The following is a 22,421-nucleotide window of genomic DNA, read 5'->3' on the forward strand; positions in this document are numbered from 1 at the left end:
GTCACTAGAGTCGTTGTTGTCTTTGCACAGTCCAGATGCGCCTGTGACTCACGTAGACTTTCCGTGTTCCTGCAGGAGCATCTAAGAAGACGCATGTTTGTTGCGGATGCGAATTGCTGTATGTAGCATGTAAAACAGTTTGCTATGGTGCACACTGTCTTGCGTCGTAACCGAAAACTCAGTTTTTAAAGACTGCTTACTTCATTGTGTTTTAACCTCAGTTGTACAGGATTGTTTTAAGGATCCCATAGGATACCCCACGCAAACCGTTTTACACGCTGCATATGGCGATTCACCTCCGGCGTGGTTGCTTCCTGCGTGCGCCATAGGTGTCTTACTTGTCCGCGGCTTAGTGAATCCACACTCCTTTCGGCGTGCTTTCCATGGTTGTCTTGCCTTAGTGAATCTCTATCTCTATATATAATCTTCATTTGGATCTTGATCTTTGTTTGTCCGCGAATGAATTAGAAGAAGAAGCACTAGATGGCAGTAGAGAGACAGCTAAAACATAGGCATTGCATTAAGAATCTTCTCCAGGCTTATACTACTGAAGACTGTAGTACTCTAGTCACACCTCAAAACACAGACATTCAAACTAAACAAATTGTTGTGCTTTAAATTAACTAAAGAGATCTTCATTTAGATTTTGATCTTTGTTTGTCCACGAATTCCACGCATGCGTAGACCACCTTCCAGTTTAGTACGTTGTTGTTACTCACGGATGTCAACAATATGCTGGAATAACGAAAGGGGTGGTGGACAGTGTTACACTGGTTAGCTCCTGAGGCCTGGTTAGAGAATGAGATTGCTGAAGATAAAAGGTACGTGCCTATGTAACATATGAATGAAAGAAAGACAGTGGGTAAAATGAATGACAAAGTAACAGCACGTTCCGGAAATTATTATTGTTATGTTGTAGCCGGTGAGTGCTGCACATCTCACAGTTGTACCGTGTCTTGCTCACATGTCAGTGAAGTGATCCCTATTTATGCTTTAAAGAGCCTGGATACCTATGTGTCCGTCTTTTATAACCAATGCTCTGTTTGAATTGCCACAAAGCAACCTGCAAGATTGGAGAAAGGTTGAGAAGACATCATGAGAGGAAACGATAGCATCGTGAAAACGAGACGGACTGTGAACGGACAGAAGCAGAAATGCTCCTACACCACCACATAATTACTATTCGGACAGTGATTCCGAGTAGGCCGTTCCTATCGAATCAATGTCCAAGGTTTTCTTTTGTAATTTTGTTTCCCTTATAAAAAATCATAATGCTGTGCGACGAAGGGCCCAGTTCACAACTGCCAGCTGCGTTTAAACAGGGAGCCCTTCACAGACAACTTTAACACGCAAGCGAAGTTGGCACACATAGTTATATATATATATATATATATATATATATATATATATATATATATATAGATACTGAGATGTATACTCAATATCATTTTCATGATGATAGGAATTAAAGCATGTTATTAAACATGGGAACACAGTGTCACAGTGATGGTGATGAACTGGCGCCCCGTCCAGAGATTGTTCCTGCATCACGCAAGATGCTTGCTGCGCCGTGCACGACATTTGATAAAATAATTTACTGCAGCAGTACTGTCTCTTTCAAACATACTAACTCCCAATTCCTGTTCGTCCTTTTCTTTCTCCACGTAACCAATCACTACATAATCAGCTCAGTAATAGATGTTAAGCCTTCTGTAAGCTTAGAACAGCGATTCTTCAAAACTTTTAAGGAACATTGAAATATTTTTGTAGTACATGTTTAATTATTCTGTCCATCTATCCTTCCAGTGTCGCGCCAGTCCCAGCAAGAATACAGCAGGAGGCATGAACAATCCGTGAACGGGGTGCCAGCTGTCCACAGTGTCCTCACATATTAAGTTATTAACAATATAGATTATTTAAATAATGTTAACATTTTATTTGTATAATATAATAAACATATTTTGCTGCATTTCATCTTATAAATGATATTGTCATCATATGTAAATACGCGCTTTATAAAGTGGCTCAGGTTGTGCAATAATATAACTATCTCAAGTTTACAGTGAGGTAATTATACTTATAAGTACAAACAGTTCTACCGGGAGCACTTGATGGACTGTTTGAGTACATTTAGAGCTCTTGGGATGAAACTGTTTCTGAACCACGAGGTCCGTACAGGAAAGGCTTTGAAGCATTTGTCGTATGAGAGCAGTTCAAATAGACAGCATAGCTGAGGCAGCGTGTGCTTGATGTTGTATACCGATAATTCTCTTTCCGATCAGCTGCTGCAGAGCTGTGATTCCACACTCAGATACAGTGATTTAAATACTTCAAGTGGTGCAGTGAGAGTAACAACGCTAAAGCAGCTGTGGTACTTGGAATAATTTGGCCAGTCCGTGGACCATTATATTGTTACAGGTTAATTACAGTCAGATGCCTTAAACTAATAAACAATATGCAGTTAATTTCAGTGTATTGGATAAAGCCGCATCAGGGATGTGGATCTAAAAAAGAATGGGAAACCACACTGGATGAAAACCACTACTTTGACACTGGGTGCTGGCAGTTTGCAAAACCGAGTGGAGAACTTGCGTACGCCAGGGATTGAGCTGGCGTGAAAATGTGCGTAGCTTTTTGGAAAGTTTAGTTTTTATACATCGCGGTGTGAGCGCGGAAATGGGCGTACGCAACATTTTTGTGCGTATGCACCGTGTATACATGAGGCCCCTGGTGCTTCCTGTCTTGCTATATGGTTGCGAACACAATCCAGTGATCGGAGACTAAGAATGGACTCCTTCGGTACTGTGTCTCTTTGGAGAATCCTTGGGTACCGCTGGTTTGACTTTGTGTTTAATGAGCTGTTGCTCACAGTGTCTCGCATTTTGAAGCAAGTGTCTCTTATGGTACCACGGCCATGTGGGGCGATTCTCCTGAGGGTGGTCCAGCTCGCAGGAGCCTCTTTGTTGAGGACCTGATTGGCTGGACCAGGCCAAGGGGATGTCCACATAACACCTGGCTGCAGCAGATCAAGGGTCATTTCCGGAGGGTGGGAGTGGACCGAATGTTTGCCTTATGCCAACCAGGATCCCGAACTGTTTCATCATGTGGGGGTGCAGCAACGCGCTGTACCAGTGCATGCTCCCCAAACCTGACCTGACCTAATTTCCTCCAGCACACCAGGTGACTGTAGAATAGAGCACTTTGTGCTAGTGTGGGTGGCACATAGAGCCACCACACAGGATGGGAGATAAAAAAAAAAAACAAAGAAAGCATTGGATTAATTCTGGGTACATATTTATACATCAAAGAACTATTATTTTTTGGAAGTTTTTTGAAATGTTCTATAAATTATGCAGTCGAGTTTCCCGCATTTGGGGGAATCGCAGGGGTCAGCACGCCCGGAGTGCAAGGGATGAGCCTCACCATGGGCGAACCACATTAGTGATCATGGTATCTCCTCTGCCAGGTAAGTGCTGTTACTCGCAGACTTTTCGTTTTTGTGTCTTTTTTTGTTATTGTCACTGTTTTATTAAGTATGACCGTACAACACAGGTAAACATCGGAGCAACAAAGGCACAAGTCTTCTTTTGAAGTTATTGACCAGGCACTGCTCGCCACAATACCTCGAGACCAAGGTGGCAGACGCGACCCACCCGACCATGCCCTTAGGACGCGGAGGAGAAAACGTGGCCGGCGTGCTGGGATCCAAGTGAGGACGAAATATCGAGGACTGCGACTTCCACTGGCTAGCATTTTGCTGGCCATTGCCTAATCTCTGGACAACAAACTAGACGATTTCCGTGGTAGACTTCGTTTCCAACGAGGTCTGTGTGACTGTTGTGTTTTCTTCCTCACAGAAACATGGCTCACCCCCTCCACACTGGATTCGGCTGTCCAGCCAGATGGCTTCTCTATCCACTGCGCTGATTGGTCAGTCTCTTCCAGGGAAAAAGAGAGGTGGTGGGGTATGCTTCCTCATCAGCAACGCATGGTGTACGTTTGTGGAAGTCATTTCATAAAGCTGTTCACCGGACCTGGAGTGTCTGATTATTAAGTGCCGGCCACTTTACCTGCCCTAGGGAGTTTACAGCTGTACACATGGTGGCTGTTTACATCTCCCCGCAAGCAAACACCAGCACCACACTTAAGGAACTGTATGGCCTCATTACAGACTTTGAAAACACACACCCCGAAGGTCTAGTTATCATCGCTGGGGACTTCAACAAAGCAAGCTTCAGGTCTGTTTACCCCAAATACTACCAACACATCTCCTGTCCCGCCAGGGATGCTAATGCATTGGACCACTGCTACACCGCACACAAAAACGCGTATCGCTTGCTCCTGTGTCCGAACCTTGGGCAGTCAGACCACCGCTCTGTACTGCTCCTCCCTGTTTACAAGCAGCAGTTGAAGCACGCAGAGCCGGTCTTGCGAGAGGTCCGCTGTTGGAGAAACTTGGGGACTGCTGTGAATCTGTGGATTGGGATGTTTTCAAAGAGTCCTCCGAAAATCTGGACGAGTATGCAGCAGTTGTCACAGGCTTCATCGGGAAATGTGTGGATGACTGCGTACCCACAAAGTCTGTACGCGTATTTCCCAACCAGAAGCCCTGTATGTATGCTGAAGTACACCGGCAGATCCATGAGCGCAGCAGTGCATTTCACTCACAGGAGATACACAGGCATACAAAAAAAGCAGGTATGATCTCCGAAAAGTCATTAAATGTGCAAAGCACCAGTACACCCACAAACTGGACTCTGTTTAACAGCACAGCAGACTCTCGTTGGATATGGCAGGGTATTCAGCTGATCACAGACTATAAACCCTGGACACACGTAGCCACAGCTACCGCGACTTCACTCCTGAATGAGTTGAACGTGTTTTTCGCTCACTTCGGGCTTGCTTACACAGACCGGCCCGTGCAACCCCCTGCACTGCCGCAAGACTCCAGCCTGAGGCTCTCCGAGGATGACACGAGGAAGACTTTTTCCCCGACTCGTCATCCGCAAAGCACCTGGCCCAGACAGAGTCTCAGGTCACGTTTTAAAAACATGTTGCGACCAGCTAGCTACTGTCTTTACAAATATTTTTTACACATCTCTGAGAGTTTCATCTGTGCCCACCTGCTTCAAGCACACAGCCATCATCCCTGCCCCAAAGAAAAATAAAGTAGACTGCCCTAATGATTACCGCCCAGTAGCACTTACTCCCATAGCCATGAGGTGCTTTGAGAGGCTGGTGCTAGAACACATCAAGGACACCATCCCTAACAGTCTGGACCCCCTCCAGTTTGCCTACCGTTACAACAGGTCCACGGAGTATGCCATCGCCATAACACTTCACACCAACCTGTCTCACCTGGAGAACGACTATTATGCCAGTTTGCTGTTTGTGGACTACAGCTCTGCATTTAACACTGTCATTCCATCCCAGCTCATCGCTAAACTCCAGGATATGGGGCTTAGCTGTTCACTGTGCAACTGGGTACTGGACTTCCTCACTGGCAGACCTCAGCAAGTGCATATTGGTGGAAAAACCTCCTCCATCATCACCATCAACAGTGGCACCCCGCAGGGCAGTGTGCACCCATGACTGCTTAGCTAAGTACAGCTCTAACACCATCTTCAAGTTTGCTGACAATACCACTGTAATAGGTCTGATCAGCGAGGACTATGAGACAGTCTACAGGAAAGAGGTCAGACTCCTGTCAGAATGATGTCAGGACAACAAACTCACCGTCAACATTATCAAAACTAAGGAGATGATTGTGGATTTCTGCAAACAGACAACAGAGCACAGCCCCATCTACATCGGAGGTGAGGCTGTGGAGCAGGTCAGCAGCTTTAGGTTCCTCGGAGTCACCCTCACTGATGACCTTAAATGGTCAAGTCACACTGCAGCAGTAGTCAAGAAAGCCCAACAACGCCTCTACTTCCTCAGGAGACTGAGTAAAGCCTGGATGTTCCCCACAACCCTGTGCAGATTCTACAGGTGTACTGTGGAATCCATCCTGACAGGATGCATCACATCCTGGTACAACAACTGCTCAGTTCAGGACTACAGAGCTCTGCATCGTGTTTTGTTAACACAGCACAGCAGATCACGGGCACACAGCTCCCTGCGATCCATGACATCCACACTACACGCTGTCTCAGGAAAGTGAACCGTATCAGGTGAGATCCCAGCCACCCTGCACTGTCCCTTTTAACCCTCCTCCCATCAGGGAAGCAACTAAAATCCATTCGGACGAGCACCTCCAGGTTCAGGAGCAAGTTTTACCCAACTGCAATCAGACTCATTAACATCAGTAACCTTGTGTCACCTCCACTGCTACCTGCACATATACTTCTGCCAATGTCTCTATTTATTCCTAGGATTCTGGTTTTATTTATTTACTTATTATATTCATTTATTTCTTGTGTATGGGGTTTTTTTTGGTCTATGTTCACTGTCTACAGGAGTACATAAAAGCAAGCATTTCATTGTATGTGGTACTTGAACTTGTACACATGACAATAACGTATTGAAATTGGGTTAGTCTGGCATATTTCTATTGGTAAATTATTCCAATTTTTAGGTGTATAAGAACATAAAGCTGCCTAACCAGTTTTTCTTTGCTTAGATCTTCGAATAATGAGCAAACCAGTATTTGCAGATCTAAGATTTCAGTTCAGTACATAAGGAAACAGACATTCTGAAATGTAGAGAGAGGCAGGATTGTACAAGTATTTTAAATTTGATTCTAAAGGACACTGGCAGCCAATATAAAGATATTAATATTGGGGATGCATTCTCATATTTTTGCTTTTTGGTTAAAATTCTTGCTGCTGCATTCTGGGCAAGCTGTAGCTGATTTACATCCTTCTTGGCTAGTCCTGATAGGATAGCATTGCAGTAATTTAGTTGGCTAAATACATATGCGTGTATTAATTTTTGAGCACCTTTAAATTTTATAAGAGATCACACCCTTGCAATGTTCCTTAGATGGAAGAAAGCAATCTTGGTAATATTAATAAGCGCTCCAGAATGAAGGTTAGAGTCAATGATTACACCTAAATTCTTGATCTCTGGTTTGATTTGCAGGGTCAGATGATTAATTTTGTTTTTAACAATCTCACTTTGTCTTTTGCTGCCAGTAATTAACAATTCTATTTCTTCCTTGTTTAGTTTAAGGAAATGCATATTCATCCATTATGTTATACTAGTTATGTACTGGATCAAAGTGTTTAGAGCCTCTGGGTCATCAGGCATAATGGATAAATAGATATGTGTGCATCTACTAATTTCACTAGAACTGTTTCAGAACTATGATTTGATCTAAAACCTGACTAATACATATCAAGAATACAATTTCCATTATAATCACTGGCTGAAAAACTACTTTTTCTAGAATTTTCCTAAGAAAAGGCAAATTGGAGATTGGCATATAATTGTCTAAGGTAGAACAATCAAGGCTATTTTTCTTTTGAGCAGAGGCTTAATTACAGCAGTTTTGAAAGAATCTGGGTAAGTGCCAGAATCTAATGAACAATTTACAATGTTAAGAACGTTGTTGATAAGTAGATTAGAAACTTCTTAAACTTTTTGGAATAACGTCTTTCTCCATTCTTTCTCCAAACTGAACAAACTCTCCACCAAAGTGTTTTTGTTTTTTTTGTTTTTTTGTTGTTTTTTTTAATGTGGAGATGATCCACTTAAAGGTTTTTTAATGCTGTCTCGGTCCAAGTGTCTATATAAACACATGGAATTACAGTTTCTATATTACACCTTGTCTGAAGAATGGGCCTTAGGTACCTTGAAAGCTTGCATATTGTAATCTGTTCAGTTAAATATAAATAAAAGATGTTATTTTGCTTACCTTCTCATTGCATCCATTTGAAGTTTGTGATAAGAGATTGCATCCTCTCATCAAACATCAAACAAATATCAGAGTCAAGCTAACTTTACTTGTTAAAGTAAGAGCCCTTTAACTAAACTAATCATATTATTTATACACTTCATTGTCTGAGAGGTTGTATTTACAACCACTTATTGGACAAATCACTAATTATATATGGAACAAAATCTAACATTTCTTCTGATTATAGGTACAGTAGTAAGAAAGGTTACATGTTATTTTTAGTTTTTTTTTTTTTCTATTTGTGCATGACATGTTTCATTGTTGTTCTGAAACTATCAATACTTGTTATGCCTTTATGTTCACTTTGCCTGAATTGTATGCCTGATTTTATGACCAGTGTAGTGTATAACGTTTGTCTTTATCATTAAGTAACGTACAAAAAGGTCAGAGTCACAGATTACATAGTTGAGAATATTCTCATTGCACTTTTCCATAGAAACAAGATTGATATTCATATCTAATGTCTACTATTGTTTAAAATCTTTGTAATTACCCATCAGTTAAATGAACATTAAAATACTGTACATTTTAATTCCGTTAAAATTTACTTTGTGAGTTTTTTCATATTTTTTCAATCTTTTCTTTGTGGCAAAAGTTATTTTTATTAATGTTTTGATATTTTTTTTTAAACACAAACTAAATGTTTCTTCTGCTGTAGCTTTATGTAAGCAACCTGAATGAGCTGACCAATTAGTTAATCACTTAAAACTCATATTTAGCATAATTTCTTTATATGTGCTTAGGCTGCAGCTTCTGTTTTGGTATTTGGGGAGTCTGTCGAGTTTACATTGTAAAAGATTACACTTTTGCAGATTTTGGACTCTGGTTTAGAATCAGTATGTTTATTTCACATAAACTGCTGAGTTGATTTATCATTGCACCTGATAGCGTTAAAGGTTTCAAATTCCCCTGTTGTTGCAATGCAAAATGCATTCAATTTTAGCATTACACACGTATAGGGTGGTCCAGATCTAATTTTTCAATTTTCATTACGCTATAACTTATTAAGTTTATTACATAGAAAATCACCCGAAAAATCCCGAACCATGGTGTGCAAACTGACGACATGAAGAATCGTCTTCATGCCGAACTGGATTCATCCCTGCATAAATCAGTCATCCAGATGATCTGGATCTGCATAATTAGATCTGGACCACCCTGTATGTGTAATCTATTTTAATTCAGTTTATATGCTTAAATGACAAAAAAATGAATTTGTCAAAACAGTACTAGTTTTTTTATTAATGGATATTAAAGGATAATCTGGCATTTTCACATCATTTTATACTTATTATTTATTTAATAGTCTTTTATTTATTCTTTTAAAGTTATTCAGACTCTAAAGAAAGGAAACCAATAATGTCATTGTTTTTGTATTTGTTAAATTAATTTGACCAAATTTTAATTTTGAGGCATAAGCATTTATTATGAGATATGATTGCTAATGTAGCTTAAAACTGAAAGGACTTAATAATAGTAATAATAATATGTTACATCGTTTGTTTGTTGCAGGTATGGTCATGGATACGAGATATTTTGTGTAGCCTCCAACAGTGCAAAAACAATAATGGCTTCAGCATGCAAGGTATTGCTCTGCACATTTGTAATTTTTCTTAGTGAAAAAATGTTACAGTTTCAATCTGCATTCCAAGTTTGTGTTAATTATTTACAGTGCCTCTATCATAATTACATTTGAGTTATGTGTGTGTGTGCCTCTGTCTCGCACGCCTGTGTGTGTGTGTACCTCTGTCTCGCACTCCTGTGTGTGTGCCTCTGTTTCGCACGCCTGTGTGTGTGTGTGCCTCTGTCTCGTGCGCCTGTGTGTGCCTCTGTCTCGTGCGCCTGTGTGTGCCTCTGTCTCGTGCGCCTGTGTGTGTACGCCTCTTTCTCGCGTGCCTGTGTGTGCCTCTGTCTCGCACGCCTGTGTGTGTGTGTGCGCCTCTGTCTCGCACACCTGTGTGTGTGTGTGTGTGTGCCTCTGTCTCGCGCACCTGTGTGTGTCTCCCGCGCCTCTGTGTGTATGTGTACGTGTACCGAGACGTTCGTGAACCGAAGTTCCACTGTATATGGCCTCCGACTGACGCTTACGAACGCTCTCGGCTGTTTGTTTACAATCGTTCAAGTGGATACACGTGACTGCATTCAGGTCGTAACTCAAGACGTCGGTCGTAATTCAGAATAAAAATTTTGGTCGTAAACCAAGTTGTTTGCATGTCAGGCCAGTCGTATATCGAGGGTCGACTGTACAAGCACGCACTTTTAAATCTCTTCAGCACTTGCATGCACTTCATTTCTCACTATTAAAGACCTGTGTGCAGTAAATGCTGTCACACAACAATGACGTTGTGCTAATGACACAGACGAAGAGAGACAACGTTGAAATGAAGCAAACTCTGTAGCTTAGCAACGTACAAGGGAAACACTTCAGTAATGGAGGCCAAGGCTTGAAGTTTTCACTTAAAACAGTGTCTATCTGGAGGTATTTTCTCAAGACAGAGATTAATAGGATTTGTATGCCAGCGATATGGCTAAGATATGGTATTGCCAGTTTCTTCTTACGAAAGCCAGTTGTGCAGCAAGCACAGGTGGGTCCACGTCCTCTGCACTGGGTAATACTTAAGAGTTAGCTGACACTTCCCCCAATTTACGAATATAGTAAATTAGTAAACTAAGTAATCTGTAGTGTAGTCTGTAGTGTTTTTTTGTCCCAAAGTGTTGAGAATTTAAATTAGGGATCAATGTGCCTTATTATTAGTTTTAGAACTATTGACTATTAAAAGCAGATGCTTGACATATTTTTTAAGTGGCTTGGACAGACACTATTATTTTACAGGCCACTTCTTTTGTTTTTAATGTGACCTCCTTGTTTTTCACTTGTTTTGTTTTCCATGAATCAAGGACACTGGGTTTTTTGAGGGAACTGAGTAAGCAAGCTTTTGTTCTGAGACATGGCGGTCTGCTGGGCCTTCTGACTGATAAAAGAGTAAGCAAGTTTCCAAAAGCCTTCGAGGCCCTTAATCTTAAAGAAAACTAAGCAAGCCCACACAGGAGCACATACACATTTTAAAATTGCATTTAAATTTATATATTAAGGCTTATGAATATCTAAGATGATCAAGTTAAAACCAAGCTACATTGTGTTAGCTAGTTTAAGCTATACAGGAGTTTAAGGGTTGATTATTAAAAAGCTTGGATGTCTGTGAGCACATGGCCATTTGCATTCATCTACAGCAGCTCAACTTCTGTGCTTGCAAGTCAGATAGTATGCGGCTGCGTGCCACTGCCTAACGACGTAGTTACCTGTGCTCGCAGGCTGTCACATTGGCATGCATACATATATTTTAGATATCATTTAAGTCTATATCTCAGTACTTCCTCGCAAATCAATAACACAATCAAGTTAAAGCAAAACGTATTATTTTAACTGGCTTTGAGCAAAATATGATTTTAAGGGTTAATTAGTAAAGGCTTGTATTTTTTTTTCTTTCTAGGAAGCATTGTGCTTGTCTGCTCAAGGCTGTCTACCTGCTTCCAGTTCTAGTAGCTTAGCCCTTATCAGTGAGTCTTTGTGCTGCCTATGATTTTTGCCTTATGGTATGCTGATGCAACAACTAATTATTGATTGAGCAGTTCAGTTTCTCGTATGTGGGTCATCCTGGTTCCAACTTAATGATGAGGATTGATAATTAAAAGGCCACCAATTTTTACTTGCTCAAGATTAGAAATATGAGGAATGTTAAAGGTGATTGTCATTTCCGGGCCAGGTGTCAAGTACAAACTTCAAATCGCAATGATTGTTAAAAAAGGATTTATAATTATTAGTCAATTGTTATGGAAAAAGTATGCAACGAGGTCATTATTATGAAGATAACACGTAAAGTGGATGACAAGTAAAATAGTTCAGTAGTTAAAGTTGAATATAATAGAAGCCAGATGTTGTAGTTACATCCTTGAGCACTGATGCTCATTAGCTCTCGATACACAGCCAATCACAGAGCCCACCAATGCACACACCCACAATTATACCCTTACACACAAAGCAACCTAACCTGCACTTCTGTGGGATATGGAAGGAACACTGAAATACCTAGAAAGAAAGACCATCTTTTTATGGGTAGGACTTGGAAACTTCACTTAGACAATATCTGGTATTTAAATCTGGGCAATAGGTCTGTAAGGTAGCAGTCTCAACAATTGCACCATTTGCAGTTCTGCCTTCATTTTAATATGCTGAAAGTATGTGATTCTGATCATATTTTATGGTGATAAAAACAATAAATTCTGAAATGTAATCTTGATTTTGATCCTGCTCACCAAATGTGTTGATTTTTTTTGTTTTTAGATGTTTCCATTTTTTCTTTAATATTCATCTGATAAATTACTTGAAATTTCGCCCACTTCAGCTTCTGTGTTTTTACCTCCATTTTTTTTAGGCTTCAAAAGTGGATCATGCAGCTATATTGTTATGGAGTACCTCAGACTGGAAACAACTCCTCAGCCTTCCACTACACAGCCTAACAATCACCCAAATGGCCTTTTCTCCAGATGACAGATTTCTCTTGGCAGTGTCTAGAGACAGGACATGGTCCCTTTGGAAGCATCAGCCGCAGTCCCATTCTGAAACTGGTAAAAATAATGAAACAATTTTCTAGATGTTTGATATATATTTGAGTGTAGTTCTTTCAGCTTTATTTCTTCTTAAGGTTAACAATTAAAGCACATACTCAAAAGTTTTGTCCTTAAACCAAATCTATTTTGTTTTTAATTCCTTCTTGTCTCTGCGAACACTTCTGTGATCAATACGCTGTCCGTACAGATATTCTTAGTTGCGGAATTATCCTACATTTTTCTTTTGTATGTTTTCAATCTAGGATGTTTTTGACTTAGATTTTCTTTTGTGGATTTTAATCTTCCATAATTTATTTCTACTTTTCCTTCCACCCCAGTAGGCAATTGAGGTTGTTTTTTTTATTCACAGCAAATTCCCCAAACTGTTTTTGCAGCATGTTCTCCATTCATAAGATGATTGGAGAGCTTTGAGGAAAACACTGTGCATACATAGTTTGCGTCCTTAATCTGCTTTTCAGGTTTTATACTCCCCTCAGCCTCTTATATTAAATCATATTTACAACATACTGTGATGAAGAAGAGGTCTGAAATGACCATTCATGATGCACTGCACACTAGTTCCACAACATGGTGATTTTGTAATGGAAACTGATGTAGCTGGTGTTTGTTATTCACATCTGCTGTAGTAAAACAGATCTCCTCTAAACAATGCTGTAATAAAAGCAGCTTCCACAGGCTTGTCACTTGCAAAGCCAAAGCATTGTTTCAGCTTTGCAACTTTTGTCTACTGTATATAGAGTGCATGGGCTTTAGAGCAACTATAGAACCCATCACCACACTTGAAATTAATTTAAAATTTTCAACTATTGATATTTTCAGAAATGTTTTCAGTTGTTCAGAAATAATTTAAAAAGTAAAGTATCAACAACATTCTCTCTTACATTATGCAGGCTGCCAATTTGAAATACTGCAAAAACAAAATACACAATAAAAATACCCTCAGCTTAATCTTGCACCTCTCAGTTTACCTATATCACAGTCATTTTTCTCATACAAAATTCTTTTCTGGTTTGGAATGCAAACATACACATTTAGAAAAACAATATGAAACACCTAGTTTATTTACAGGTATTGGTATGCAACCCTTTTTCATAACATACCTTGAGGAAACTGGCTTCACAAGCTGCTTCAGTCCTGAAATCAGAATTTAAGCCACTATTAGTTTATATATACTATTTATTAAAATGGATATGCATCTGTCATTTTATGTATATTTTTTAGAATACTCTTTTTCAAAGGGTAGAATGTATCTTATATGTTACAGTTTTTAAACTGTTTTAAAAGGTACTCCCTTTGACATTCTCAGCTTTAAGCTTATCTGCAAATCCAAAATAATGAAAAAGTAGCTTTCTCTTCACTGCAGTGTGGATGACCTACATTAAATTCTTGCTAGGCTTTTATAACCTTTTAAAGAATTTATCCAAGAAAGGCACAAACTACATGATACATTTCTGGTTAAAATTATGTTTTGAAGCATTATCAGTTTACTTTTCATTCAGCCAAATTTGAAATTTGAAGTAATGATAGAAAGACGTCCAATATAAAACCTTAACAGTGTTTAGAAATATTAAGCATTCACTAATAATGCAGTATTTACAAAGGTAAAATTATGTTGGTGTTAGCATTATGGATATCTTTAAATGATGTTTTTATTATCATTTTTAAAAAGAAAGTAATGCAGTGAGCAGTAGGTTAATTTAGGCATCAAATCTTTTCTTATTCTATTAAATGTTTTTATTTTATTTTATTTTTTACTTTGAACTATTTATAATAACCATGTGTGATTTTTGTTGTTTCAATCATGACTTTTCTGATTAAGCTGTGTAATGTAATATAGGACTATTCAGTTGGGGTATCCTCTAGTAATTGTTGAACTTCCATTTCAGAATGTTCCTTTGCAATCAGATGAAAATGTGAACACTATTACCCATTTCCGGGTTCCACTTAACCATAAGTTTACTTCCTTGAATCACTATTGGAAAATGATTATATATATTTTTTTCTTTGCTTTGTTTTAGTAATGCTGTTTTAGGAATGTCCATTGTACTGTTTTCTTTTCACAGGTACTTGTTTTAGTCTTTATGCTCATACCAATAAACAGACTGCCATACACAGCCGAATTATCTGGACGTGTGATTGGAGCCCAGACAGCAAATATTTTGCAACAGGAAGCAGAGATAAGAAGGTAAATTGTTCACTTTGCAATGTTAGATGTGAACACCTGGTTGTGAATTAAGCATCACATATAATGTAAATGTTTTCTAAACATCTCTGATGTAAAATTGATAATCAGATCTCTGTTCACCAGAGTATGCCAAAAGTATGCAATACTCTTGAAAGTCCATTAGACTGTCATTAAAATAAAATTTCAATACTTAATTAAAATGAGAAAAAACTAAAGACAATAATTGACAGGTAAAAATGTGTTTTATGAAAAATGTTGCATGATGGAGGAAAGTGGTTTTCTTTTTTTAATATTGTAAGCAAAAATCTCAGTATTTTCACATGATTATACAACTACACCTTTACACCTAAATTAAATATTGGCAGTTGCCTGTCATTTTGTTTTTAACCAAACAGAACAGTAATTACATTAAATTAACTTCAAAGATGCCTAGGCACATTGTTGACATTGGCAGGTTTGGGCTACAAAGCAAACTCTAGATCGTGTACTCAAACTGCAGAATTTAACACTATAAGTATTTCTCTTTTGGTAATTCAAAATTGCTAATGTGAATATCTTGCTTTCCCTTAAGTATGTATGAAATTATTTTATAGTGAAGAATTTTTTTAATATATTTTAAATTTTATAAAGCTTTATAATTTTCAGTTTTCATTTATATTGTGATTTTTTTTTCTAATATCATTGTGGGTACTGTATGAATTTCTAATTTAAGATTGTATAAAGTGGTTCACTAGCAACACTTAAATAATGTAATAAGTAAGAGCTAAAGCTAACACTGGCAATATACAATGGTTTTAATTAAATTATATAAATCATAATGCTTAATATAATTATGTACTTGTAGAATTTAGTCCAAAATCAGTCCTGCAGTGAATTGCAATACTAAATGAATTTCTTTCATTGTATAGATAGATAGAAAAAAAAAAAAGTTTTGTCACTATGCTAAAAACCTGTAGAAAATGTGAGGAAACTTTTAGGTCTCATGTTGGACAATGTTGGAATTTGATGTTTTAATTATTGAGTTTAACACAGTGCTTTAAACGTTGAGTAATTTTCACAGTTCTATAATAGAAAACTGTAAATGACAATTTTTCATAAATGCCTGCCTGTTTCTATTTATAGATGTATGGTTGATACTAATAATGTCAAGACACTAGACAGAGACCTTTTACGAAACATGTATGGCCAATTGATGCATTTTTGTATTTCATTTAAATTCATTTTACTGCATGTGTACTGTCATTCATTAAACTTACTTTGTCTAATAGAAGATTGAGGTATTGAGTTTCCTAAATTTACCTCTTACAGTGTTTGGAATGCCAGATGAAAAGGCCTCAAATGACTGCCCTTACCATTTTCATCCTCAGTTGCATTGATATGAATCAAATGCAGCATTAATAATGGTTTTTATGCTTTCACATTGCCAGTTTTCCAGATTTTCAAAAGGAAGTTCAGAAAGACATAGACAGTCTTCAAAATCTGAGCAAACACTTTGAGAATACAGTTTAATAGATGTGTGAAGTAAAAGGAACCATAAGATTTGGGAATTTCGGCTGCCACAGCTGTAACCCTAAAATGCAAATATGTAAGACTATTAGTAAATACAGTATTAGCTTTATATTCATAATAAACTGTTTTTTTCCCTCCCACCTCGAAAATATGTGTGTGTTAAGTTAATTGGCAACTTGAAATTGGTCTTGTACGAGTAAACCTGAATGTACCAAGCAATCTTCATGTTCAGTGTACTCCCTGACTTCTGCAACTCTGTCTGGAATAAGTGTGTTGAGATAATGAATGAATATATTGGTGATTATCATGCTTTGAAGTAGAATCTTTTCATTATTATATTTTAGAGTGTTGTGTAGTCACTGCACAACCACTGCACACAAGTGAATATTTTTATTCTTTGTTCAAAAAATGTATTCTTAGGTTATAATTTGGGGAGACTGCACCTCCAGTGGAAATGATTCAGCAGCTATAGTTCCCTGTTCTTCAGTACTGGATGTTGGAGATTCTGCAACTGCAGTTAGTTTTGCATCAGTCCAAAGTATAGACCAGAGGTATGGCATTTTGAGTCTGTTTTACATTTAAACTTGATTATATGCTCATTTGTTAAAGTCAATTTCAGTCTGCTGTACACTTTTAATGTTCTCTGCTGAAGTAATTTAACCTGGTTTGTAATTCATTGAAGCTGTCCATTGTAGAATTCAATATGAGCTTATTTTCATCATTTCTAAGAAGAGTGAATTTTATTTTGGAAAGTTCCATGTATCATTAAATTAAACAGCTCACAATAATATTTGTAACGAAAAACCTTGAGTAAAATGCAATTTAAATGACCTGTGATTAGAAACTTTCAGATTTCTGGTAAAAAAAAAATGTAACAAATTCTGCAGGATAAGGGTGAAGAAAATAAAATGTGTGTATTTAATCAAAATACAAATTAATTACCTTCATATTAAGAAACTTTAATATCTTGATCTCTGTATTTACAATTTGAGGAGTATTTTGTGAAAGAAACTAACAAAGTAAAGTGTTTATCATATATAAATTTTTAAAAATCTGTATTTTTATAATGATTATTGTTATTTGGCACTACTGCTTTTGAATGTTATTAAAAAAATGTTAGGCAGGCAGAGAGGTATAGTGGCTTGGAGTATCCAGCAGAAATCATTTGCTCCTTGTGAATTTGTTCTCTAACACTAGAATTGCCAGAGCCTACGAAAAAACTCGTAAATACGTCCCACCTTAAAACGCTTCTTAAAACCGTTCTCACCTCTCCGCCAGCATCTTTTGTTAATCTAAATGTGCTGATAAAAGAAAAGCTGCAAGTAGCCGGCTATTCCATCCCCCCACCGACTTAGAACGTGCACAAACTTCTCTCAGCTCATTCCTTGATTGATTTTCTGGGAGTGAAGTGGAGTTTTAGAGTGGAAATAATAAATCGTTGTTTGGAACACACGCATTTCATGTCTGTTCCGTTTCTACAGTAATCTGTGTAAACACATTGTTAAAACAGAAACGTTTTTTATATTCTAGTAGTAGATGACAAAATGTAGGCATAAACTATATAATGTATAAAGCCTGAAGTCCAAATATCAAAGAAAATTTTCTCAGAAGGTACAAATCTAACACAACAATTGCGCTTTTATTCAAAAATATAACTGCAGAAACAAAAAGCCGCCGTAACATGCGACATTGACACGTGTTTATTATGACTGCCTTCGTGGAGCAATAGAATCAGTTGCCGACTGGGAATCAGAAGGTCGCGAGTTCGATCCTGCACCACTCCGTTTTGAGAACTAAACTGCTTTTAGTCTTACTATTTTAGAATAAAAACATACATTTGATTTCAGTCTGTAACAGCCGATGTAATGTATGATACTTGTAAAGGTTAGCTTTTTTATTTTTATTTTTTATTAGTCAGTTTTATTATCTGTGGCCGTGTTCACGGGCCCAAACACACCCCACCCCACATCTGATACTGCTGTTTTCACATAGACACGCTATAACAGAGGTAAACTCAGCTCCCTTCTACATCGGAGCAAGAATGCACATACCATTGCTTGCATACTAAAGTGTCAGCAGGCACTTTTCGTGGCATTACACACATTTTTGAGCATGCCCTCTGCACACTACTTGTGACTTTAGGCTTTAGGAAGTAAGTAAATAAATAAAGGTAAGTCGTGTCATAAAATGATTTCTTCGAAACGTCAAATATATTTGTCTCTTTCTTTTTACAAAATGTGCGTTGATCACCGCCAGCATGTTGTTTCATACAGCATCTGGCCACCTGTATGTTCTTGCATGCACTGAATAAGAGACAAATATACAGTCTGACTGAGAGAATCAGACTGAAAAAAAGCAAACATTTAGATATGCCATACTCTTACAGCTGATTGGACGCTGTTCGTTTTCAAATAATATTGCATTTCTCTCTATGCTGTGGTTTTTATTACACACCTGAAAGAAAGAGACAATATATGTAAAAACATCATCGCACAAATGCAATATTATTTGAAAACAAACAGCGTCCGATCAGCTGTAAAAGTATGGCATTTCTAAATGTTTGCTTTTTTTCAGTCTGATTCTCTGCACAATTTTATAAATTTTATTTTTAAAAATAGAAACAAAAGAATGTATTACAATTACTAAGGGATAACATTTTTCATCTTCTCTGGGAGTTCACATCCAATAGAAGTCATGTGGATTACAATCTGGCTGTAGAGCAGTGAATAAACTCATTACCTTTGCATTGATACTTGAGGGTTAATTGTAATTTGCCAGCCCTATCTACTTGTGATTTGTTGTTTTGGAAAAAGCTTTCACCCTGTGTATGTGGTATCCTATGGAAGGTGCTTTGAGATTATAGGGTTTTTGTTAATTACTTTTTGTCAGTGTTTTTGCAAGGTGATTATTTCACATCGTTGATGTTACGTAGAGACTTTTGAGTGTAAGCGTTAAGAATATGATATGGGTGCATTCTTTGTCTTTTTCTGCTAATGATTTCCATAAACGGGATATCAAGGTGCTGTGTAGAATTGGTGAATATCCAGTTTGGCAGCCTAAGTAATTATATCTGTGCTGTTTGTAGATGCTTTTGTTTTCTTGGTTTCATTTTGTGTTAGAGTGTGATAAAGGTGGGATAAATATCTGCAAATCTTGGTCCTTTTAGTTAAAAGGTGAATAGCTGACCCTAAAATGATGAGTTTGGATACCCTGGAGTCTTGTACATGAGAGATTGTGAAAATCCCTTATCCAGACTCAAAACATTTTGCAAGCATTAATTTACCAGTTACTCAACATTACAGCTGTACCAATGGTCACAATATCTGGGAATTGACCAAAAGAATGAAATCATAAGTACAAGCAGTCAAGCTAAGGATTCTAGACAGAATTGAGGTCCTCACTCCCTGTGATAGGAATAAGAGAGAGAACCCTGGAGTAGAATTGTTGTTTCTCTGGCACAGGTGAAAAGTGATGTAAAGTGTTGCCATGGTAAAAAATGATGATGATGATGATACAGTATATGTATTATAAAGGTATTATAATGAATTAAAACTTTTTTCTGTATCCTGATCATGTAACTTACATTAAATAAAGCTGTGCCAAGTAGGTGATAAAAATTTTATTTACACAATGGTAAACATCATTGGATTAAGTAAATACTGTATTAATCACTAGTCATAAGATAATGCTAGCATCTACACAGTTTTTTTATTTAATTTTGGTAAAGTTCTTATATCAATTTATGTTTCTTTCTTTACAGCTATATCCTAGCAGTTGGCTTAGAAAGTGGAAAAATAATTCTATTTAAGTGGAAGCCGTGTGTCAATTTCCCCATGATTGCTGACTGGCATAAATGTGTAGAATTCAACGATCTGTATCCTTTCAGTCTCATGTCAAATATATTTTATGGGTGTATGCTTTCTTAATTAGTTTACTATTCTTAGTATGTTATTGAAACTTTTGTGGGCATATTTGTTTATTTTCTTTCAGTGATTTTTTTATTTAATTTGTAGTAGAATATTTCTTTAGAGTAAAGTTGTATATAACATGCATGTTATGTTAATTAGCAACATTAAATTGTGCCCATTGTGAGTACAAGTGTGGGTGGTTGTGTGAGCTTAATGATTGACTGACAACCTGTCCTTATGTCTGTCAGTCCACCTGCAACCCTGATTTGAAGTGAGTTTCAGAATATTATAAAATACACTATAATGTAATGCGCAGTAGATAGATAGCATTTATGTATTATGAGTCATCAATATTTCATTATTAATGGATAGTTAGTACTTTATACAGTTATGAGTTATTAATATCGAAGTTTATTATGATTATTTTAAGACCGGCATGCCAGAGAGTAATTAATTTTTATCTTCAAAAATAATACTTACTGTTTCCAACATAAAAAATAAATATTCTTAACCTAAAGGAAAATACAGTTTCTCAAATAAAAGATTTCTTGAATGTAATTTCCAAACATAGTGTTTGTAAAAATCAAACAGGATTTTAGTTGTTGGTTTACTGGATGTTATACTGTCCAACAATAACCAATATAAAATGAATACTTTATGGCTATATCAAACAGAAATTGAAACATTACACATCAAATGACAATGAATCAGACAGCAGACAGCACATTATCTATGTCCTACACAAGTTCCTAACCTGCATAAACCATGCTGATTCATATATCTCAAATGCCTCTGCTAATTTCAGAGAAATACCCAGGGCAGGACACATACACCTGAAATAGTGGATGTGTTATTTTGAAAAAAGTATTGCTGCTTACAGAATCTATTTTTGTAGTGTGATTACTACTAGCAACTGACTAAACTGTTGTGAATAGTGCTCACTTCTGGCAGCAGACAATTTGAATTAATACAAATTTGTTTTGCTTTGCTAATATTCACTTCTTTGCATGTGCATAGATAGCTCAATCTACATGAATACATGTACTAAATGATGAAGATGCAACATGAATAATGCACATCAAGCAATAGAAAGGTAGGACATACAACAACAACGTTTATTTGTATATCACATTTTTGTGCAAATTATGTAGCTCAAAGTGCTTTACAAGATGAAGAAAGGAAAATATAAAAATAAGATTAGGCAATACTAAGTAACAAAGAATAAAGTAAGGTCTGATGACCAGGAGGACAGGAAAAAAAACACAACTCATGAGGGCTATGTATATGTAATATCAGATTTATACTGAGGTACTGTGGACATACATAATGTTAAAACTCTCATGTAAAGGAATACATTTTTCTTCTTGTTTGCAAGAACCTTTTTTGCTTCACAACAAACATTTGATTTTGAGTTATACCACCCTCTGCAAACCACATCTGACGTATGTAGTATGTGTAAAAAGTCTGAATATTTTTTGTTTGTGGCTGGGTAGTAGACAACATCATCTATGTCTTGGGTACAGTTTACACCGCCAAAGCCACAACAAAGAACTTGCAACTTTTTGTTTCTACTTTTCATCCCAGAGGCTATCATGAGCTCCTTTAATAAAGTATTATAAGGAGACAGTTAGCTTTAGTTTTACTGTCCCTACTATTTTCAGTTTAATGTTGAAAACTGGAAAAGAATGAAAACATGTCACTACAAGAACATATTCTTAAAATTTTAGAAGCCTGTCTGAGAAGCTCTCCAAAAGTTATAGCATCTGTTGGCCATTTTCATCAGTAGTTTGTTTCCAACCACAGGACCTGCACCCTTGACATTGTCAGTCTTGTAAACAACAGCAAATATGCTGCTCTTTTTATATTCACATCAGTGTACATGGCCATGGCACATTCAAAGTCATGTAAATATTTAGTCTTCCACGTTCTCTCTTTGAACTGTACAGAACCATGATCTGTTTTACTCACCTACTTGCTTATCTAAAGCTATATTTATTTGACCAGGTAATGTTATAGAATGGCAGGTGTACCTAATAACATGGCCAGTCAGTGTACTTTATGAGAAACAGAGAACATTGTAACAACATATTTTACTAGTATTTGTAAAACAAAAGAAAAGTGACAAAAAAAACCCCACAATATTCATAATCAGATTTAAGGCAGTTTTTTTTTACTTTGTTTTTTATGGTAGGCAGCATTTTTCTAGATCTGCATTTAAATTGGAAAGTAAAGGGATATTGGTAAACCTCTGCAAAACCTTATAGTGCTGAAGTCAGCAATAATGGTTTAG

General features: G+C 37.1%; 1 protein-coding gene and 1 pseudogene across 2 annotated transcripts in view; one reads left to right on the top strand and one right to left on the bottom strand.

The window, feature by feature from the left end:
- The window catches only part of elp2 (elongator acetyltransferase complex subunit 2), a 97,241-nt gene that overhangs the window by 74,374 nt on the left and 446 nt on the right, over positions 1-22,421 (top strand). For both annotated transcript variants that reach the window (XM_039736866.1, XM_039736867.1), the window contains exons 17-21: positions 9,413-9,485; positions 12,334-12,526; positions 14,593-14,714; positions 16,644-16,774; positions 19,984-20,097. In XM_039736866.1, coding sequence (XP_039592800.1) covers positions 9,413-9,485; positions 12,334-12,526; positions 14,593-14,714; positions 16,644-16,774; positions 19,984-20,097 — 633 coding nt within the window. The remainder of the gene's footprint in view (positions 1-9,412; positions 9,486-12,333; positions 12,527-14,592; positions 14,715-16,643; positions 16,775-19,983; positions 20,098-22,421) is intronic.
- Positions 3,339-3,474, bottom strand: LOC120516206 (annotated as a pseudogene).

Source organism: Polypterus senegalus, chromosome 15 (genome assembly GCF_016835505.1).
Source record: "Polypterus senegalus isolate Bchr_013 chromosome 15, ASM1683550v1, whole genome shotgun sequence".
Taxonomy (NCBI): Eukaryota; Metazoa; Chordata; class Cladistia; order Polypteriformes; family Polypteridae; genus Polypterus; species Polypterus senegalus.